Genomic DNA, 22776 nt, shown 5'->3' with positions numbered 1-22776 from the left:
AGCTTCCAGCAGAAGGCTCGCTGGAGAATATTTAGTTCTCATCAGACGCCCAAACTTGAGAACAATATTCATATCGTTCTGGTGCAGTCGGCAGCCTTCGCAGGTGCGCTATGAAAACAGCGTACAGAACTGGGTCCTTCACGGACCCATTCGGTAGCCCTGTATGTATTCTTCTAATGGTGCATGTCGTGTCTTCGACTCTTACGCCGAAGTTGCAGTGCGTTTGGCAGCTCACCAAGAGCGTTACGAGCCTATACTGAAATCGAATAGTTTGCATAGCAGTCTGCTAGTCACTATCAAGCGCTCTGGTGACATCCATGAAGTCGGCGTGTGTAGGTACATGGTGAAAAACCCTCCGGATATGGTAAATTTAAAATTTATTAAAAACGAAACAAAAATGAAACAGCGATCGATCATAATTATCGGCAGAGACATTAATTGTGAATGCACGGTAAGGCGCAGGAAAATGAAAAATAATAATCATTCATTTTTCTTTGTACTTGATTTCGTTTTTCACTCTCTCGATTGAAGAAGTTCTTCTGCCTTGTCTTTTAGCAATTGTCTATGTCGTCGGCGTTGTTATACGGATTTCGGCAATGTTAGTGACAGCTGGGACCTGTGCGCTTCCTCATGCCACCGCTTCCAACGGGACCGAATCTGAGTACTCGATCTACCTGTGAATTTCTTGTGCAAATGTTAGACGTTTTGCTAATTGTTTGCTTACTGTGTATCTGAAGTGGGATATGGGTATCAGTCCGATATAGGTAGTTCTATGTGAGAAACAGCCCAAAAACCACATCCAAGCTTGCTGGCTCACCTCGTCGTTATCCGCGACGCTGATATATCCGCGGACGTATCTGCAAATATTGGCATCCACGAAGACTTGTAGTGATGGAAGTGTGGGAAACACTGAGAGATGTTGGGTATTGAGTTCAATCCATACTAGTTTGAATTTTGCTGCTTTGGCACGAGTTGCATAGTATGTGACCAGTCAGAGTGCAAATTAAAAAATGATTGAAAACATATGTTACTTCCACTACCGCTAGTGCCTACACGGGAATATCTGATAGTCATCCCTGCAGGAATACGTCAAAGCCGAAAAAGCATTCAATCCATTTCTGTTTAAACGGTATATTGTTACTATGCAGCAGAATGGATTAGCAAAGTCAAACAGGTATTTTACTGTTACCTACAATTAGGTGTCCTGTTGATTTATGGCCGTGGTGAATACTGTGCTACGCCTCGTACTTACGTAAAAAAATTAATAACTACGATTCACATAGAATTTACTCACCATCATTCTTGTTGACTTGTGTCTCGCTTTTGCTGACATCTTGAAACTCTTCGCTTGACTGACCCAGAAGCTCACGTTCGGCACTGCAGAAAAAGAAAAAAAAACTATTAAATTCGAATCATCACAATTACTTGAAGAAATACATACGAAGATCACTCAGAAATTAAGTTTCCTCTATTTTTAAAGAAATTTAGCGCTTGCGCGGCAGACTTATAGTCCAGTGGCGGATTGGGGGCGGCGGTGGTTTGCTCCCGGCCTCTGGTCCTGAGGAGCCACCAAATCTCGAGGGCCCAAACAAGGCCAACATACGACACGTGGAACTTAAATAGCGGCAACTATTTATTCACAACCTATACGAAAGAGTGACGTGTTTGCACCTGTTACTGTCCTTCAAAGTATTCACCAGCATTGTGTAGAACCCGTTGCGAGCGATGTGGAAGGCGTAGTATACCGTTAGCAGAGCCTGTTCTGCTGATAGTGCGAATGGAGAGGTCTAATGCCTGTCGAATCTCTGGAACAGTTCTGAAGCCAATGCCACAAAGCCAAAATTGACACGTCAATCCAACGAATGGCGCCGCGAAAGTCGACAGTGCGTCAGAACCGCAGTATGGCGAAAGTTATGGTGTTTCTCGTGTACGACTGTGATGGTGTTATCCTAACGCATTACGTTCCTCCACGGAAGACCGTCAATGCACAATATTACTGTTCATTTCTGGAGCATCACCAGCGACCAGCTTTACAAAAGAAGTGGCGACACTTGCTGTGCAAAACACCCATCATTTTGCACGACAATGGTTTATAATCAAATATGGCTTCAGTGAATCATTACCTTGTACACCAGTTATAATCTAATACTTCTTGACCCTTTGTATCCGAGTGGCACCATGCTCAACTTTCTCTAAGTTGAAGCTAATAAAAAATGATCTTCGTTGTACAATGAATCAACAACAACGACTAGCCAATCTGTCCATTTTATCAACTGAAAGGAAAGCTGCAAATGAAATAGATTTCAACGACGATATTGTGAATTTTGTAAGGTGGCAACGGTCTTGCAACTTACATGAGTCCATTTAACGTGACTGTGATCACTTTCCGAGCACTTTAAGCCAATAATAATGACTGACAGCGGCGCAATCGCTTCGTAGATAAATAGTAGTTGTTTTGTAGCACCCCACCCGTCACTTACCTGGTTTTGGCGTGTGTTCACCCCAGCTAATCGATTAATAGATCAACAGAGAGTGCAAAACTGCCGCAATATCGGATAACGCAAAAAAGTAATAAGGCCCTGTGACTCCTCATTGAACTGCAGTGGCAGTGTTGACGTTAATTTATTCACAGTTGATCCCTTTTAATTAAAAAGGGGTGCATATTGATATTATATTCAGCTACTGAATACCAGATGCAACTGTTGAACATAAAATTAATTAAGAAAGTGACTTGGGATTTCAAATACTTGATTGAAAACACGCATTCGATTAGCATAAATTTATTTTAACTCCCGACCTTCAATCATCACATTACAAGACTCTCCTATCAGGCAGTGGTAATAAATTGCGTTTACGTGGAGTGAAGCGCGATAAATCAAAATTAATTCCTATCGACTGCGAAGTGCGAGAAAATTCCCCAATACACGGCCCATGAAACCCTCGTGGAAACTTTGCAGACGTGATCCAACAAATTAATCAGCCGGAGCGGGTGCAATATCACCGAATTGAATTCAGCGTAGCGGAGCGGCGTCGTTGTGAGGAAGTCGGCCGGCCTCGTGGTGGCGCAAGGCTGCGCTCGTCTATCCACTCCTAGCTATCTTGCTCAGTACATAGGTGAAAGAAAACTTTCTATCTCCAAGCTCAATCGTTCCATTTCCTAAGTCCTAAACTGCAGAGATGCTCACTCTTCCTCAGGCAAGCTGAGTAAAGAACGGCACGTCCGCACTCTAGGCAAGACCACTACGGAGGCTTCACCCAGTCCGCTCTTCACCTCGGTTTCCCCTCCAGCAAAATCACTTATGCCAATTGCAGCGCGAGTCACGTTAATTATGCGTTGCTTCCCAGCGCCGACCAATGCCTGCTCTGGGAAGTGAACAAATTCCCACAAATTTCCCTTCCTCTCAACTTCTGCTATTTAGCTCCTACCAGGCCACCCATCAAGGTTAGCGTCTGCATAAAACACCAATTTTTCGGGAATTTTAACTCCCAGGAGAGTACTTCAAATTCCTCGGTCCTAACGTTAACATCGGAGGCCGGCGTATTTCATTCTGTCACCTCACCTGATTTACTTCAGACTCTGCGGACCGTGAATTCAGCGTGAAGCTGTTATAGTCATGAACATGCATATTTTGGCCTCTGCTGACCACTCCACTGTAGCTTTGCGCGGCTTTCTCGCATGTTTCACTGAAAGCGGGACGACGGACATTTATCAACAGGCGTACAAGTTCTCCGTCTGCTTCCCGGCACACCAGCATGGGACCACCCACTCACTGTCACTCATCTTAAGGCAGCTGGAGGACGCACCCCGTTACCACTTTCTCAGAGTTTGAGCCGCCCTAAGCTGCCTATTGTCGCCTGGGATAAACTAGCCTCCAGAAAATCGACGCGTTTCCACAAAGTTTTCATGTCGTGTGAATTACTTTAAAACCATCACCAGACATTAATTATTCCAATACGTCCATACTATATCCTCTACAAGATGCATTGTGCCTTGTCAGTCATTTTTGTTCAGCCCTACTGTTCGCTCACCGTGAGTTAGGTGATCTTTAATGACTTCATATAAGGGACATAGTTCTTGCCATCTTACAGTTTGCTGGAGTAATACTCTAAATTACGGTGTAGGAAATCTATGTGGAAACGTATCGGCGCGCTGGCTAAGTAATACAGTGAGAATTACGATTTTTGTAATTATAAGATTTTGCGGAGATGCAGTATGCTACCTCCCCGGTTAGCTGCCGAAGGCATGAATGGTGAAGTGGGGAAGTTCTGTAATCCGTTTAGAGAAGCCACAGCGGCCGCAAGCCCGTGAGGGACGCGCGGCTGCAGGTGTTCAAGTGTTTACCAAAACACAGCAGTGGATAGCTGGACGGGCTTTCCCCTCTCGCCTATGTCCCACTAATTCTACGCCTTCGAGTAACTCAAGTGGGGCAGGCCAGGAGTTCCGAATAACAAAACTTTCAATGCAGGAGTCTGTGTTCGCTACGATGGGGAATCTTGCCAGGAAAATCCCGAGTGGCCTCTTGGGAGAAAACTTCCCACAAAAGCGTTATTGCCCACAGTTGTGGTTCTTCCCAGCCGGCGTGGGCGGAGTTTACTTGTAAAATTTTGCATAGAGGGAAGAAATGTGGAAAAGAGTTCTATTCCCAGGCCGCACATTGGTCAGCACTGGCAAACTGGGTATTTCGAGAGCTTCTAATGATGTGATTCGCTCGGCAAAAGTTGAGGTGGGAAAACAGAGGTGAAGAGCGATCTTCCTCGACTCTTCCGTTCTGGGCTCTCGTAATGAGAGGACGTTAGCCAAGTCGTCTCCCTTATTGGTCTTTCGTTCTCAGAGGACGTTACCCATGCCAGCTCATTGCTGAAGGAAACATTGTCGCAATTAGAGAAGTTTACGGACAGCAGTCTGTTGTCCGAATACTGTAGAGCGTACTTTCCGAGACGCCACACGCCAACCGCACGGCGCCCTCGCCGACCGCCACTTCAACAGGAATAGTACAATGAGATCGCTCCCGCTTCGGCCTGGGTTAGGAGTAACGTTAAAGAGGCAGATCACGTGAAATTGCTGTTTCCACAGAGGTTTCAAGATACTTTGGGGTGTAGTGGTTCTTCGTATTTTACGTTTGTGTGGATGTCAGTTGGCCAGCCAATTTATAAGAGATCGCGTCTTGTACCGATTTTGTCACAGTTCACCGCCAACGCCAGTTAGGAGGGTAATTTGTAAATTGTTCATTGTGTTATTCAGTGTTGATCTGAACGTTATAAAAAAATATTGTGGTTCAGTAGAGCTTTTACTTTCAGTAGTTGACCCTGAATTCACCTTTTGTTTCATATTTATTTCTCTGTAATTGTCTGGCATCATTGAACACCCTAAGTGTTCGTTATGGTTCATGTTTAGAGTTAAAATAGGTGTGCTTTATTGTCAACACTACCACCACAGATTAATTAGGGGGTGTCATGGCGAGATTTAAATCTAGCATTATCCATTCTTGCGTACATTTGCACTCCCGATTTCCGAACAAACGCAAAATCCAGACAAGCAACGAGTGGGGTGTTACAATTGCAATAAAAGAAAGGCAAGAAAACATGTACTGTAATAGTATCAATAATTATCAACAATAATTACTGTAAGGGGGGCGATAGAAATGTTTCCGTTCAGAGTCTACCGGTGGCTGTCCTTCGGCAGCCGAGAAAAGAATAACAGCACGTTGGTCCTACTTGAACGTTTTTGATATGAGTGTCGCCATTGTTCACGTTTCCACATTTATTGTGCACACGTACGAAAGACACGAACGCCACATTAATCCCTCGCTTGCATGTCGGTGCTTATATACACGCATCGGAGTCGCACTACGTTGTATACACGCCGCAGTAACGCCCTAAAACGGAAACTTTTTGATCCCCCACTGTATAATCTTGTACTAACGTCACGAAACCAACTCATAATGTTACCAAATATACGAACAAAAGATAATTTTCGTATTCTGTTGTTTATCATTTCTTCGCGCGCTACCTGAGAGTGGTTGTGCAAAATACTGATTTGTTTTCTAAGTTTGTCACCTGTATCTTTAAGTCTGTATATTACAACTAACGCACAAAAGCGCCAAAAAAAGCTGGTATAGGGATGCATATTCAAATACAGAGAAATGTAAAAAGGCAAAAGACGGCGCTGCGGTCGGCAACATCTATATAAAACAAGTATCTGGTGCAGACTGCGCTCGTCGGGGAGAGGCAGCGTGTCTTGCAGAATGGGCGGAGACACCGCCTCAGAAAGAGGCGCCTCGACGACATGCGCCTGCTGGTCATCCTCCCCATTTGGGGGAGCAGACGTATCCATATCCAGCAATGTTGACGGAGCCCCAGCGCGACAGCGGAAGGCAGGTCGTGGGCCATCTGGGTAGAGGCATCCACCCCCACAGGCCGCCTCACAGCGGAGACGGGAGCAGGGGCAGACGACTTCCGCAGAGCACGCAGCTCCTCTCAGCAACGAGCTCCGCCTGCACGGTGTCCCTCTGCCGCGAAGGCAGTATGGAAGGTGGGCAACGCGTCGTCCATGGCGGTAGTGGGATGGGGTCCACCTTCCCCACGAGAGCGAGCAGGCGGGACGCCCCAGCGTCAGGGACCGGCGCAGGGAATCCTTTGAAGTAGCTGCAGCTGCGGGAATTGGCGGAGTTAGCACCGCCGTAAGTCACGCACTGGGCAACTACGCCTCTGGACTTGGTACAGTTGCTTCAAATACGCAACCGGGTTGGCGTAAGCCACCGCAACATGGCCCATGCGCTGACACTTGCACTGGGGCATCGTGCGCTTCCTCTGCGTCCGCGACCGTCACCGATGGCTTCCAACAGGAACGATAGCGCGGCAGCAAGCCGGCCTCCTCTTTCACGTGCGGGCAGATCGACTGGCGAAGTGCTAAACACGTAGACAAGCGACGGTAACGACGTGAGCTGCAGCGAGTCGAGTGGCGGAGTGCGTCGCGTGCGTGTCTTCCGCGCCAGCGCTTTGGCGGAAATTTCTTATAGCGCTGGGTTCTTTCTGTACCAACGTCACGCTCAGCGCGCTCTGTGATTGACGGCGCGGACCTGCAGCGGTCACATTTCGACATGGGCAAACCGCGACGCAATGCAAAGCCTTCTAGATACAGGTGGTGTTGCGCAGTGCCGGCTACGGCGCACCGCTGACTATATTCCAATGGCAACTGATGCACTATCGAGCAGTTTTACCACGCGGCAGCATCTGGACCTAGGCGCAGCGCGTAATGGCCGTCCGGCGGGGGGGTGATATTCACGCGTTATTCAGTAGCTGAACGAGCAGCGCCACGCCACGCACGCCGCTTGGCGCGGTATCTGGCGGCAGACACATAAACCATGGGACTCGCCCCAGGCCGGCCCGCAGATGCCTCGGGCGATCTTCAGGGCTCCGAACGCCTGCACTGGGCCGCGAGCCCTGTGTTATTTCATAATCTCTAATTATGAAGTAGACATCACTTGAATTATTCCTCATTGTCGCTCCTACAAATGATGGTGTTTTTCTTGACATTTGAGTAGACAGCGTGTAACAGACTGTTCTGTGATGACCAAACTGCTTATGAAACTACAACACAAGAATCTGCTGCTATTGCGAGTGATAGTCTGGACTACTACTTCAAGTACAGGTGAGAGAAACATAACACACTGGTCAGTAGAGGCGAGTTATTGAGCAAAAAGTGGGAGATGTCAGCACACATAAGGTATTTGTTTTCGATGTTTCGGTGGAATCTTATAGGGTTCTCTACTAGGTGACATTAGGAGGTTGTATTACAAGGCATGGTCTCACAATTTGATTTTATGCTTTGTAAATGTACATTCCTTCGCTTAAACAGGACCTGCCATGGTGTATAAAACAAGAACGTTGTCTTGAATTTCAGCTTGTCGTTGTCGAATGTAAAATGGTTGTTTTTGTGACATGTGAACAAATGGCGTGAAAGGCTGTATTATGTAATGTTAGTACATGTGCTTGAAATATTTGTAATACACACATCTATGCCAATTTATCTACAGACACTGATTTGAGCGGTCTCAAATAATGTAAGTTTGTCCACCAAACTGAAAGAAATCGCTTTACTTGTTTTTTTTTTCTGGTTGTGTAGGGTTTAATTTCTCACTCTTTTCTTATTCCGATCAAAGTTCCAAAATAACAAGGACATTCTGCAGCAATCAGTAGTTTTAACAACAAAACAGTGGAAGTTTTATGCAGGGGAGAGATGTGATAAGTTAACACACGTGAGATGTATCGCTATGAAGCTCCAACCTCTGCAGTTTGCTCATACAATTACAAAAAGTGGTTCGATATGCTTTCAACTACTTTTCAAGGTCATCCAACCACCCTCCCTCCCCATCGGAAACACATGCACATAGATCATTGTATATAAGCAATGTCTTGGGATTTTTGATAGGTTACCGATTACGAGAGAGGTCAATATGCTCATACATAATCTTTATTAACTTTTGCATATACATTTACACAAAGAAAATAGCTAATTCCTTATTTTTGTTAGGTGTGGTATTAATAATGTCCCATTTAATTTTTAGCTTTTAATTTTTTCTCTTATCTCCTCCTTGACACTAATGTTAAACCATTCCACATTTTCCTGTGTTTATGTTGGCAACTCTTCTGCTCCACATTCTTACGGGATTTCTGTATAAAATTATAATTTTACAACTTTCGCAAACGAGTGTCAATTAAATGTATTTATTCCATCACTTTTAAACTTGGCAAATGACTGTTCTGTTTCTAGGTGGACAAAATCCAGTTCGCCACACTTAGAGTATAATCATCCTTTTTAAGCCAATCCAAATGGGATTAGAGCTTCATAAACATCTTTTCGTGTATCCCTTAATATAGTGAATGTGCTCGATTCCATTGATTTCGGCCCCGTACTCCACCACGTGACCACTTTCCATTGCTGTTTACTGTAAATGCCGACATTATATATTCACCTATCATCACCAGATTGCTCCATACAGCGTGTTTAAAGCCGTATGTAAACTGGGCCGGCACATCTTTAATAGCTTCTTCCTTTTGAAATTGCAGCTTATGTTCTTCCTTTATGGCAGTTGTCTTCTCCAAATACTCCTCTTTTCTTTACGTCAAAGTATTCCATTTCCAATCTCGTTTTCCGTGCACGCAACACATTAACTACACTTAAAAGAATAATTTCTTTAATGGGTATAGGTTTAAGTTGTGTGACACATTTACTCTTTTTCTTGGGACTTGTGAAACAACGTCGCTCTTATCAACCAGTCCCTATTTTGCAATATCTATACTGAATGGTATTACGGAGAACAATGTTCTAGACTGAGAAAAATAAGTTTCTTCTGCTTTAACGTAACACTTCTGTAAAATACTTATATCGTGTATATTGCAGTCATAGTTAAGAATATCCATGTAGTTTATAGGTAGATAACTAAAACTGTATGCAGATAGAACACAGCTGATACGCTTTTCTCAGTCTTGAGTACCTGGAAGACTTACTTGTACACCTGTCAATTTTCGGGTATTCTTATTACCCCAGAAGACAGACTGCAGGTCGTTATTAAACACAACCTAACAGTTGCTATGTAAGTTACTCGTTACTTGGCGTCGCATAGACTCAGTTGGCACAGAGTAAAGCGGAGCACCTTGTATGTACTGTTTGATGATGTCTAATACACACAAACACTCTTGTGCAGGGTCGAATACACGGTCCACTCTGTATTTGTATATTGTAACCTCCAGCCTGGTAATGCCATGCTTCTTAGCCAAGGAAGACCTAAAAGATTCTCCGATTCACATGTCAGGACTCTTCATAAAATCTGTAATGTGGTTAGCAATATCCTTGTTCAATCCAGGACTTGTGATTTGACATATAAATTTGTTATGTATAGTTACTCTACAGCTGGAGCTTAACCACATTAGACAGTCTATTCCAACTGTCTTATCGTTTTCCACAATCACACTGCTGTTTCCCTTGCGATCCCCTTCCATACAGAAGTCGTGGTATGATACTAGATAGTCGCACATCTCGATTTTATCAAAAATTGCCGCAAACTCATGCGTTATGTCCAAATCCAAACCGAAATAGTCGTCTACACATAGCTGTTGCAATATCCCAGGTAGCTCTTCCATTAGAAGATCCATTTTGACGTCAGCTAATTCCATTTTACAGTGGAGCCTCGCATAGCGAGCACAATTCGTTCCAGAATCTTAGTCGCTGTGCGAAACACTCGTTATACCAAACAATGTATCCCATATAAATTAATGTAAAATATGACAATGCGTTCCATGCAGAAAAAGCACAGAAAGTTTTATCTTATTCGTGCCATTATTCAAATAAAATTACACATGCAGTATTACATACTTTATTATTCAAGATACATAACTAATTATTTTTTATAGGAAGCTATGTATAGTCATTTGTTTCTGCTGACACTTCAACATTAAATTTGTTGCACATATAGCACATATGGCCACTGCCTTATTGGGGCGATGATTTTATTTGTACGATGCAACTGAATCCCATGCTTTCAGCATTTGTCTTGTTGCACAAGAAGATTGCTTGTTTTTTTGTTACCGCCTCCTCCTCCTCCTCCTCCTCTGAAGAACTTCTCTCCACAACTTCCTGCTGTGAAATACACTGCAACTCCATAAGATCTTCAGTGTTGAAGTGATATTTCCAAAACTCCCTGAGAGAGATTGGTAGGTTCAGTCAACTCAAAGCACTGATCGAGAGAGCTTTAGTGTAAAGCTTTTTAAGTTAGAAATAATCTGCTAGCCCACAGGCCGGAGAAACGGAGTGGTGTTGGGAGGCAAAAATTGGACCGTGATGACTTGAAATTCTTCAAGGAGGTGGTCTTTTATGCCTGGAGAATGGCCAGGAGCGTTGTCCATAAGAAGCAAGACAAGGAGAGGCAGACTCATCTCAAGCAAATATCTTTTCGGTGAAGGTCCAGACACTTCATTGATCCACTCACAAAAAAGATCATGTGTCACTCAAGCCTTGTTGTTAGACCGATACATCACATTTATCCTGCTCTTCTGTACTTCACACTTCTTGAAGGCTCGTGGAGTGTCTGAATGGTAAAGACGCAGCGGTTTAATTTTCAAATTACCACTTGCATTGGCACAGAATAGCAGTGTGAGATCGTCTTTCATTGGCTTGTGATCGGACAGTGCATTTTCCTGTTCTGTTGTAAAGGTATGCTTCGGAACCTTTCTCCAGGATAGAGCCATCTCGTCACAATTAAGAATCTGTTGCGGCAGATAACCCTCAGAATCCAGGGACATCATGAAGTCGCTGATGAAGTTCTCTAGTGCCTTTGTGTCGGAGCTGGCTACTTTGCCGTGCCTCGCAATGCTGTGAATGCCGGTTCTTCTCTTAAACTTCTCGAACCACCCGCGGCTCCCCTTAAACAGTTCTTCGGTCGCTGATGATCCTGGCGTCTTCTTAAGGAGATGGCGAAAAGCATCTGGCCTTCTCAGAAACGATGTTCTTGTTGATAGTGTCGCCTTGGAATTGCTTTTCATTTATCCATATAAGAAGTAACCTTTCGAAAACGTCCAGAATACGAAACCATTGTTTAGATACTCTTTAACTCCCTTTGAAGCATCTGCCTCCTTCACCTTGTCCTTGAGGATAATGCAAATAGCTGACGTAGACCGATTCTATGTACGTGCTAAATCGACAACCCCCACACCAAGTTCGCGTTTTTCAATGATTTTACGTTTCATTACTAAAGTCCTCTTCCTTTCTTATGGTCGTCTTCTTGCGACTTTATCTTCGCGGACATTTATACGAAAGTTATAAAAATTTCCACACAAAAATCCATTCTATGAACAGTAGTTCAGAAAAAATGTGTGATGACAAGCTGCACGAAGATGGTAGCAGAAAGAGCACTAACCCCAGATTGTAGTACGTACTAAAGGCATTGTTCATGTGCTGCTGTCGACAATGAAAGGTGTTCGTATTGTTGAAGGTTTTCCCCGCTGCGCCCGAACGGCTGGTGACGTTCACACTAAATCGTCGTCACTCGTTATGCGAAACATCTTTCGTTAAGCGAGTCATGTTTTTACAATTTGTTTTGCTCATTATACGAATTGCGCGTTATGGGAGGTGCTCGTTAACGAGGTTCTACTCTATGCGGTATAACCGCAGGATTTTTATATTTCCTTGAAGTACTTTCCAGTGCTTCGCTGACGATTTTTTCCTGTATCGCCCTTGCTGTCACATTGTCGTTCTTCTGTAGGAGAAAAGGCAGCTTTGCCTTAATGCTATGTCTCACAGCGACGAAATTGGAGAATTTACAACGCAGACAATAGTTAAATGAGCCACACAACTCTTCCTTTAACATTGCAGACAATCATCTTTCTAATTGTTATCGACAGTCCCTTTGGTGATAGATTTTAACCACGATAATGCTATCGCAAAACGGTTCTATAATAGGTGTAAGCATTTTTGCATTCTTCTTGCTAAGGAAGAAGCTATGCGGACATGCAGGCGAGGTTTACACATGACTTTAAACACACTGCACGGAGCAATCTGGCTAGGAAGGGGGAATATAAAACATTGGCGTTTAAAGTAAACATCAATAGAATCAATGGAATCGAGAATGTTTACAAAGCTGTATTCCCATTTGGATCGGCTTAAAAAGAATGATTATACTCTAAGTATGGCGAACTGGATGTTGTCCACCTAGCAACAGAACAGCTATTTGCCAAGTTTAAAACTAATAGAATAAATACATTTAATGGACACTCGTTTGCAAAAGTTGTAAACTTACATTTCTACACAGAAATCCCTCAAGAATGTGAAGCAGAAGGGTTGCCGACATACTCACAGGAGGATGTAAAATGTCTAACATTAGCGTCATGGGTTAGATAAGAGGAAAAATTAAAATCTCCGAATGCTCTCGCCTAGAACTGCAGAAAGGAACAAAGCTAACAGTGAAAGCCCTAAAACCAGTATTTTACGGCAAGAAAAATAGATATGTATTATAATGAGAGAATATACCTTCAATGTATTCGTCGGATTACAAGTTAATAAAGATTTTGTACGACAAAATTTATTTGGATCTTATTCGCTAACCTACCAAAAATCCTAAGACTTCTTTATATACAATGATTATGTACATGTATTTCGGATGGGGGGGGGGGGGGGGTTGGATGATCTTGAAAAGTAGTTGAAACTAGGTAATTGAAAGCGTAGCGACCCACTTTTTGTATCTAGGCCTATATGAAAGGCATCTTCAGGCCAACCTGCTCATCTTCAGGCCAACCTGCTGCATCACCAGTATTTGCTGAAAAGCACTCCCCCTACGCTCATCCATTATCATCTCTTTCAAATGCTTGTGTAGGATGCCACAGACACAGTCCTCAACTGTATGCTCACGGTAATACACTCCTTGTCCAACACCAAGATCTCGTCAGCTCAACACACTTCCCGCTAAAAATAAAGATAGTACCTTCATCTCCAGCCCTTTTCCTGCCAGCTTGTAGGTGATGGGAGCATCCTCAACTGTATGCTCACGGTAATACACTCCTTGTCCAACACCAAGATCTCGTCAGCTCAACACACTTCCCGCTAAAAATAAAGATAGTACCTTCATCTCCAGCCCTTTTCCTGCCAGCTTGTAGGTGATGGGAGCATCCTACGTAGAGTTTATTTTGAGTACATTTCCACTAGGCACTGCGGATTCCCACAGGATAGCACCAACTGTATGACACCCAGTACTATTCAAACCTCATGTGTATTATTCTTGTGATGTCACTTGTACGGAGAGTAATCTTTTTTTTATAATATCGACATTTAAATAACGTCTTTTGACCTACAAATGTAGATCTTTGTTATTTACTTCACTCTGCTAGTGGACCACTAATACCGACATGGTGTCCAATCGGAAAAAGTGGCCGCGCTGCTTGTCAGGAAAAGTGGTCAAGGTGGTCCCCAGTAAGAGTTTCTCAGTTCCAAGAAACACGCATAATACAACAGATAAAGCATATTTCTAAACCCCTTTATATACAAAGCTGTCATCCGTCATTCTATCTTTTTGTGACAATTTGAATTAATCGGTTTAACCGTCTCTGTTCTATCGTACAGAGGGGTCCAAAAAAAGTATCCACTGTTTAAAAGTCCATAACTTGCGAACTAATTGACGCAGTTGTCTCATTTTTGGTGAAAGTGTAGCTTAAAGCCCAACTTAAAGATATCACTGTAAGTGTTCGAAATGGTCACCATTAACATCCACACATAAACGATGCCGCCGAACTGCAGCACGAACTACTGACTGCAACATGTTCAGCTGGATATTTGCACACGAATGCACGATGGATTCTCGAAGTTCATCCAATATGCATGGTTTTTGTCGATAAATGACGTCCTTTAGCGTTCTCCACAGGTAAAAGTCCAGAGGAGTTATGTATGGGGAACATGGTGGCTATTCCGCAGCACCTCCACGGCCTATCCATCTTCCTGGTAGATTTTCGTCGAGATACGCCCTAACACGATTTTGGTAGTGGGCTGGGACACCATTTTGGTTAAAGCAAACTTTTCCGCCTCCATACAAGTCTCGGATGCAGGTAAAATGGATGTCTGAAGCTTCTGAAGGTACACCTCACCGGTAACTGTGCCTTCAAAGAAGAATGGGCCAATCAAGCTCCGGTTAAGACAACCCACACCACACATTTACTCCTGGAAAATTCACGGCTTTGTCTACATGGACGTTCGGATTTTCGGCGGCCAAGTAGATGCAATTGTGGCGATTTACTGTACCACTCAGTTTGATCCGTGCCTCATCAGACCACACAATCAACTCTGTAAACTCTTCATCGCTGCGCGCCATGTTAGTAAACCACTCACAGTACTCCATTCTATGATCAGGGGCGCCCTCGTTCATTGCGTGTAGCAATAGTAGGATGTAGCACTTCACTTTGCTATCTTCAAAATTTGTCGAACACTCGAGCGACTCACTCCAGTGAACGGGCAAACTGTCTCACAGACTTCTGTGGTGAGCGAGGGAATTGTTACAACACACACACGACGGGAGTTAGCTGGACTTGTTACAGGTCGTCCGGATCGGTTGTTTGTCTGCATCTTTAATACAGCCTTCGGCTTAAAATTTGTCCCGAATGCGACGAATCGTTAAACGTGTCGGTGGCTCTGTTTGATACTCATTTCGCCATTGCCGTTGAACCTCATTAATATTTTTTTACTTAAAATACCACTTCAAAACTCACTTTCTTTCATCGAATGTAAGCCTTGCGCCAGCCATGTTTACTCGAGTAACTAGGTGCAACTAAGAACAGAACACTGACTATGTGGCGACTGTCATCTGACAAAACAAAACAACGCAATACAACGCTTGTGTGGCGATTGCCGGATCTACAAACTATTACACTACCAAAGATGAGACAACTCCGTAAATTAGTTTGCCAGTTATGGATTTTTCAACAGTGGATACATTTTTTTGGACCCCTCTGTATTTGGCCTAATACGAAAGTCCGACTGAAAACGGTCTGCTGCAGCCACTTGGTATTGTTTCAAATGCTAGGGCGTGAAGATGCCCAGAGAAAGTGGTTGGACATCAGAAAAACGAACATGGAATCCTGTTGCGATGGCACTGGCCACAGTATTCGAGTAGGTACGGGAAGTTTGGTCACGTTACACACTGTCACCTTAAATTTTGTTTTTATGTTTTGTTATATAAGTTACTTTGTGATTAATACTCCATCGTTTTAAAGTATACCTTACTTGAACGAAATTTCCACTCTGCAGCGAAGTGCTCGCAGATATGAAACTTCCTGGTAGATTAAAACTGTGTGCCGGACACAGACTCGAACTCGGGACCTTTGCCTTTCGCAGGCAAGTGCTTTATGCACGCACGACTCACGACCCGTCCTCACAGCTTTACTTCCGCCCGTACCTCGTCTCCTACCTTCCAAACTTCACAGAACTTTCATATCAGCACACACTCCGCTGTTGAGTGAAAATTTCATCCCCCAGGCTGTGCCATATTCTTTCTTCCAGAAGTGATAGATCTGCAAGTTTGACAGGCGAGCTTCTGACATTTGGTAGGTAGGAGACGGGGTACTGGAAGAAGTGAATTCGAAAGTAAACTTCTATGTACCGGCTTGACAGAAAATCCTAGGAAGTTCTGGTCTTACGTTAAATCAGTAAGTGGCTCGAAACAGCATATCCAGACACTCCGGGATGATGATGGCTTTGAAACAGAGGATGACACGCGTAAAGCTGAAATACTAAACACCTTTTTCCAAAGGTGTTTCACAGAGGAAGACCGCACTGCAGTTCCTTCTCTAAATCCTCGCACAAATGAAAAAATGGCTGACGTCGAAATAAGTGTCCAAGGAATAGAAAAGCAACTGAAATCACTCAACAGAGGAAAGTCCACTGGACCTGACGGAATACCAATTCGATTCTACACAGAGTACGCGGAAGAACTTGACCCCCTTCTAACAGCCGTGTACCGTAAGTCTCTAGAGGAACGGAAGGTTCCAAATGATTGGAAAAGAGCACAGGTAGTCCCAGTCTTCAAAAAGGGTCGTCGAGTAGATGCGCAAAACTATAGACCTATATATCTGACATCGATCTGTTGTAGAATTTTAGAACATGTTTTTTGCTCGAGTATCATGTCGTTTTTGGAAACCCAGAATCTACTCTGTAGGAATCAACATGGATTCCGGAAACAGCGATCGTATGAGACCCAACTCGCTTTATTTGTTCATGAAACCCAGATAATATTAGATACAGGCTCCCAGATAGATGCTATTTGTCTTGACTTCCAGAAGCGTTCGATACAGTTCCCCACTGTCGCCTGATAAACAAAGTAAGAGCCTACAGAATATCAGACCAGCTGTGTGGCTGGATTGAAGAGTTTTTAGCAAACAGAACACAGCATGTTGTTCTCAATGGAGAGATTTCTACAGACGTTAAAGTAACCTCTCTCGTCCCACAGGGGAGTGTTATGGGACCATTAGTAGATAGTGTCTGGAGTTCCATGCGGCTTTTCGCGGATGATGCTGTAGTATACAGAGAAATTGCAGCATTAGAAAATTGTAGCGAAATGCAGGAAGATCTGCGGCGGACAGGCACTTGGTGTAGGGAGTGGCAACTGACCCGTAACATAGACAAATGTAAAGTATTGCGAATACATAGAAAGAAGGATCCTTTATTGTATGATTATATGATAGCGGAACAAACACTGGTAGCAGTTACTTTTGTTAAATATCTGGGAGTATGCGTGCGGAACGATTTGAAATGGAATGATCATATAAAATTAATTGTTGGTAAGGCGGGTACCAGGTTGAGATTCATTGGGAGAGTCCGTAGAAAATGTAGTCCATCAACAAAGGAGGTGGCTTACAAAACACTCGTTCGACCTATACTTGAGTATTGCTCATCAGTGAGGTATCCGTACCAGATCGGGTTGACGGAGGAGATAGAGAAGATCCAAAGAAGAGCGGCGCGTTTCGTCACAGGGTTATTTGGTAACCGTGACAGCGTTACGGAGATGTTTAGCAAACTCAAGTGGCAGACTCTGCAAGAGGAGGCGCTCTGCATCGCGGTGTAGCTTGCTCGCCAGGTTTCGAGAGGGTGCGTTTCTGGATGAGTTATCGAATATACTGCTTCCCCCTACTTATACCTCCCGTGGAGATCACGAATGTAAAATTAGAGAGATTCGAGCGCGCACGGAGGCGTTCAGACAGTCGTTCTTCCTGCGAACCATACGCAACTCGAACAGAAAAGGGAGGTAATGACAGTGGCACGTAAAGTGCCCTCCGCCACACACCGTTGGGTGGCTTGCGGAGTATGAATGTAGATGTAGATGTAGAAGTAAAGCTGTGAGGACGGATCATGAATCGTGCTGGATAGCTCAGTCGATAGGGCATCGAGTCTCCGTCTGGCATACAGTTTTAATCTGGCAGGAAGATTTATATCTTACTTCATATACAGTTTTGCAACGCCCATGCATATTCACTTAGCAATAACGACAATGATATGCGGAATTATCCAGAAGCGTTTAATTGTTGCATCGCTGCAAAGATAACTGAAACAGATATTTCTGTGGTGTTGGGAAACAGCTTAATTCACTAAAACTGAACAAATTTTAGGAGTCGATGGAATCCCTATCAGATTCTGTATCAGATTTGCGGAGGCGTTAGCCCCTCTTTTGCCCATTACCTAGCGTAGATCCGTCGAACAAAATCCGTGCCCAGTAGCTAGATGAAAGCATAGGTCAGATCCACCGACATGAACGGTATAAGAAGTGAACAACAAAAATACCGTCCAATACCCATGGAGCTATTTCTTGCAGAATCTTAGAACATATTCTGTTCTCGGAGGTACACCGGAGAGAAAAACTCCAACAACATGGATTCCGAAACTGTCGACTATCTTAAACTCGCAGTTTTCTCACACTTCACCCTGAAAGCCGTGAATCAAGGCACACAGGAGCAGTCAGAAATTTTTTGAATTCCGAAAACCATTTGACTGAATATCACACCTAAGTTTATTATTTATATAAAAAGTGTGATCATATGGAGGTACAAGCGAGATTTGTCACTGGATTGAGGATTTCTTGGTACGGAGAACCATACCTGGAATTTCATCGTCATATGTAAAAGTAACTTCGATTGTGACACGGGGAGAGTCTGTTAGGGTCCTTGCTGTTCATGTTGTATACTAACGGCCTTGCAGATAACATTAATAACAAATTCCGACTTTTGCAGATGGCGTAGTAGTTAATACTGAGCCACTGTCTGACAAAACCTACGCAAATATTCATTCGGATCTCGATAAAATTTTAAAGTAGTCCAAAGATTGACAACTTGCTTTGAATCTTCAGAAGTATGAATTTGCGCACTTAAGACAGCGAAAAAAGGGGGTATCCTCTGACTGAATATTAACGCGCCACAAAGTACATGGCAGACTTCGGTTCATTGGTGAAATACAAGGTAAATGCAATCAGTCTACAAAGGCTATTGCTTACAAAACACTCATTGGACCCACCCTAGAATATCGCCAAATCGGACTAACGGGGCATACTGAACCTACATAGAAGTGGCAGCATGAATGGTCACAGGTTTGTTTGAACGACGGGGAACAGCCAAGGAGATACTGAAGAAATTGAACTGGCAGAAGCCTGAACATAGGGGCAAACTATCCAGATGAAGCCCATTTATTAAGTTTCAAGGACCAGCTTTATGTGATGAATCAGGGAATATAGAACCCCTTACCTATCGGTCCGTATGGTCGCGAGGAAAAGATAGAACTAATTAGAACATCCACAGAGATGTTTTTGCAATCATTCTTCCCTCTCTCCCTACGTGAATGGAACGGGAAGAAGCGCTAAGAACTGGCACAATGGGAGCATCCACTGCCACGCAAGAGGAGGAGGAGATGAGTGTTTAACGTCCCGTCGACAGTGATTTCATTAGAGATGGTGCGTACGCTCGGATTAGTGAAGGATGGGGAAGGAGACCGGCGGTGCCCTTTTAAAGCAAACATCCCGCCATTTACCTGAAGCGGTTTAGGAAAATAACGGAAAACCTAAAACAGGATGGTCGGACGCGGGTTTGAACCGTAGTCCTCCCAAATGCGAGTCCGGTGTGCAAACCACTACGCAACCTTGCTCGGTACTGCCACGCACTTAAGTTTGTAGAGTATGAATGTAGATGACGATGTAATTATTATTATTATTTTTATTATTATAAAGAAAGATCTTTTCTCGGTTGTAAGTCGTTTATAGAGGACTCGCGCACGTAGTACTAGGTGTGTGAGAAGCACTATGTACAGGTCGTATCACCCGTATACGTGCATAATGGCCCATCTACATCTACATACATACTCCGCAATCCACCAAACGATGCGTGGCGGAGGGTACCTCGTACTACAACTAGCATCTTCTCTCCCTGTTCCACTCCCAAACAGAACGTACGAGCCCTAATCTCTCTTATCATTATGGTATTTCCGCCAAATATAAGTTGGCGGTAGTAAAATTGTACTGCAGTCAGCCTCAAATGCTGCTTCTCTAAATTTCCTCAGCACCGATTCACGAAAAGAACGCCTCCTTTCCTCTAGAGACTCTCACCCGAGTTCCTGAAGCATTTCCGTAACACTCGCGTGATGATCAAACCTACCAGTAACAAATCTAGCAGTCCGCCTCTGAATTGCTTCTATGTCCTCCCTCAATTCGATCTGATAGGTATCCCAAACGTTCGAGCAGTACTCAAGAATAGGTCGCATTAGTGTTTTATAAGCGGTCTCCTTTACGGATGAACCACATCTTCCCAAAATTCTACCAATGAACCGAAGACGACTATCCGCCTTCCCCACAACTGCCATTACATGCTTGTCCCACTTCATATCGCTCTGCAATGTTACGCCCAAATATTTAATCGACGTGGCTGTGTCAAGCGCTACACTAATGGAGTATTCAGACATTACGGGATTCCTTTTCCTATTAATCTGCATTAATTTACATTTATCTATATTTAGAGTTAGCTGCCATTCTTTACACCAATCACAAATCTTGTCCAAGTCATCTTGTATGCTCCTACAGTCACTCAACGACGACACCCTATCCAAAAGATCATGTATGTAGATACAAAACAACAGCGGACTTACCACACTTCCCTGCGGCACTCCAGATGGTAGCCTTCAGTAAGTATGCCAACGCATCCTACGTACGTTGTATGTAAAATACGCTGACCTAAGGGTATGGACCATATTTTATTTTATTTTAAACTAGCGAGCCCGTTGCAGCCGCGTCTCCGCATTGGGTAGTTTCAGCATGAATTTGCCGCAGTCGATTGCAACCAATACCGTAAGTGAGACGCGGACTTCTTGAATATAACGGTGTGCAACACGAAGTAGCAAAGTATGCCGCGTTGACACTGACGCAAGTGTTGCCGAAACGGCGTGCTCAGCGCGACTGCGAGTAACTCTTGACGCAAGCCGCCGTCGAAACCAGCGCTCCGGCGCTAACCTAAGGTGTGTCACTACGTGACTTGAAGAGGCGCACTGCCAAGCATAAACAGGGGGCAGTCAAGTAATACCAAAGTCTTTAGCGTCAGAACTCTCTCGAGTGAGGGTGCTGTGCTAAACGGACGGCCACCTGAAGCTTCCGATGGAGGACCACAGTTCCAGTCTGTGGCGGGGCTGCGGTCTGACCATCTGAGTTCGCAAGGGATTCGGAGCCAGCCAGCAGTAAGGTGGACTCCTTCCCAGGAGCGAGGCGTTCGGATCGCCGCTGCTGCAGAGGACATCCCCCAGCGGTATCCGCCGTCGCCGGTGGGCCTGGCGCGATTGCTACACTCATGTTCATAAATTAAGGATAATTGCAGAATGTGGTGCCATACAACGTGGCAGAATGTGGTGCCACACAACGTGGCACGACACAAAACTGGCGCTAATAGCATAGGAACATAGGGAACACACACGACACAGATCTGTAAGTCCAAGGTATTGGTGGTAAGTTAAGAAAACCGCCAGAAACACACGTGCTACAAAACGCCACTCTTTGCTGCGCATGTACCCCGACATCAATATGGGATATGATCACTATGCACATGTAAACAGGCCGCACAACGGGTTGGGATACTCTGGATCAGGTGGTCGAGCAGCTGCTGGGGTATAGCCTCCCATTCTTGCACCAGTGCCTGTCGAAGCTCCTGAAGTGTCCTAGAGGTTTGAAGACGTGCAGCGATACATCGACCGAGAGCATCCCAGACGTGCTCGGTGGGGTTTAGGTCTGGAGAACAGGCAGGCCACTCCATTCGCCTGATATCTTCTGTTTCAAGGTACTCTTCCACGATGGCAGCTCGGTGGGGCCGCCAGATGTTTTATTGCATTGCAACCCCACTTGGACAAAACTTTTTTACACAAACAGTTTCAGCTTGTAGGACACAATAAAGCGTTGGCATCTGGAGAACAGAAACTCTGAGCCCTGATGGGCCAAACCGACAAATCGACTCCTGTCTAAGGACAGAAACCAGTTGTTTAAAATGCTTTGGCGCAACTGCTACTGCGATTCAGTAGAACTAGTACTCAGAATTGCGGCTGTCTTGTGTCACAGTAAAAAGTTTGGGAAAATAATAAAAAAACACAATTATTGCAAGAATCTACACAAGTGTTCAGTGGTCTCCATTCCTTCTATTCCAGTGTCAATCAGGTACTGGATGATTTCTTGAGGAATGGCTGACCGGTTTTCACGGAGTGCTGCACTGAGGAGAGCTATCGATGTAGGTCAGTGAGACCTGGCACGAAGTCGGCGTTCCAAAACATCCCAAAGGTGTTCTATAGGGTTCAGGTTAAAACTCTGTGCAGGCCAGTCCATTACAGAGATGTTATTGTCATGTAACCACGCCGCGTGATGACTGGGTGTTGTGTGTTGTCCTTAGGTTAGTTAGGTTTAAGTAGTTCTAAGTTCTAGGGGACTGATGACCATAGATGTTAAGTCCCATAGTGCTCAGAGCCATTTGAACCATTTTTTGAACCACGCCGCAACAGAGCTGAGAGGTGGCTGTCCCTTGTTCTGAGATGACCAACAGAAGTGGTATCTGTAATCAACTTCTCCTTGAGTCAGTACTATGACAACTCGGCAGGGTCTTCAGCACACAATACTGCCCTACACTTGTCTGCTGCGTCTGGCGTCTTCAATTACTGATCTCCAGATTTCACTTGCCCAGCACTGAACTGGAACTGGCTGTTGTGGCTGTCAATCGTCGTTACTTCTTTTTCACTATCTT

The 22776-nt window shown here is 44.3% G+C and overlaps 1 protein-coding gene across 1 annotated transcript in view; it reads right to left on the bottom strand.

Moving 5' to 3' along the window:
• LOC126293152 (uncharacterized) overlaps positions 1 to 22776 on the bottom strand; it is a 456474-nt gene that overhangs the window by 346811 nt on the left and 86887 nt on the right. Inside the window, exon 2 of the mRNA XM_049986289.1 lies at positions 1295 to 1377. Within this exon, the coding sequence (XP_049842246.1) occupies positions 1295 to 1333 (39 nt within the window). The 5' untranslated portion in view covers positions 1334 to 1377. The remainder of the gene's footprint in view (positions 1 to 1294; positions 1378 to 22776) is intronic.

The sequence above is a fragment of the Schistocerca gregaria genome, chromosome 1 (assembly GCF_023897955.1).
Source record: "Schistocerca gregaria isolate iqSchGreg1 chromosome 1, iqSchGreg1.2, whole genome shotgun sequence".
Lineage (NCBI taxonomy): Eukaryota > Metazoa > Arthropoda > Insecta > Orthoptera > Acrididae > Schistocerca > Schistocerca gregaria.
Note: the sequence above shows the minus strand (reverse complement) of the source record. Positions and strands in the feature narration are given on the sequence as shown.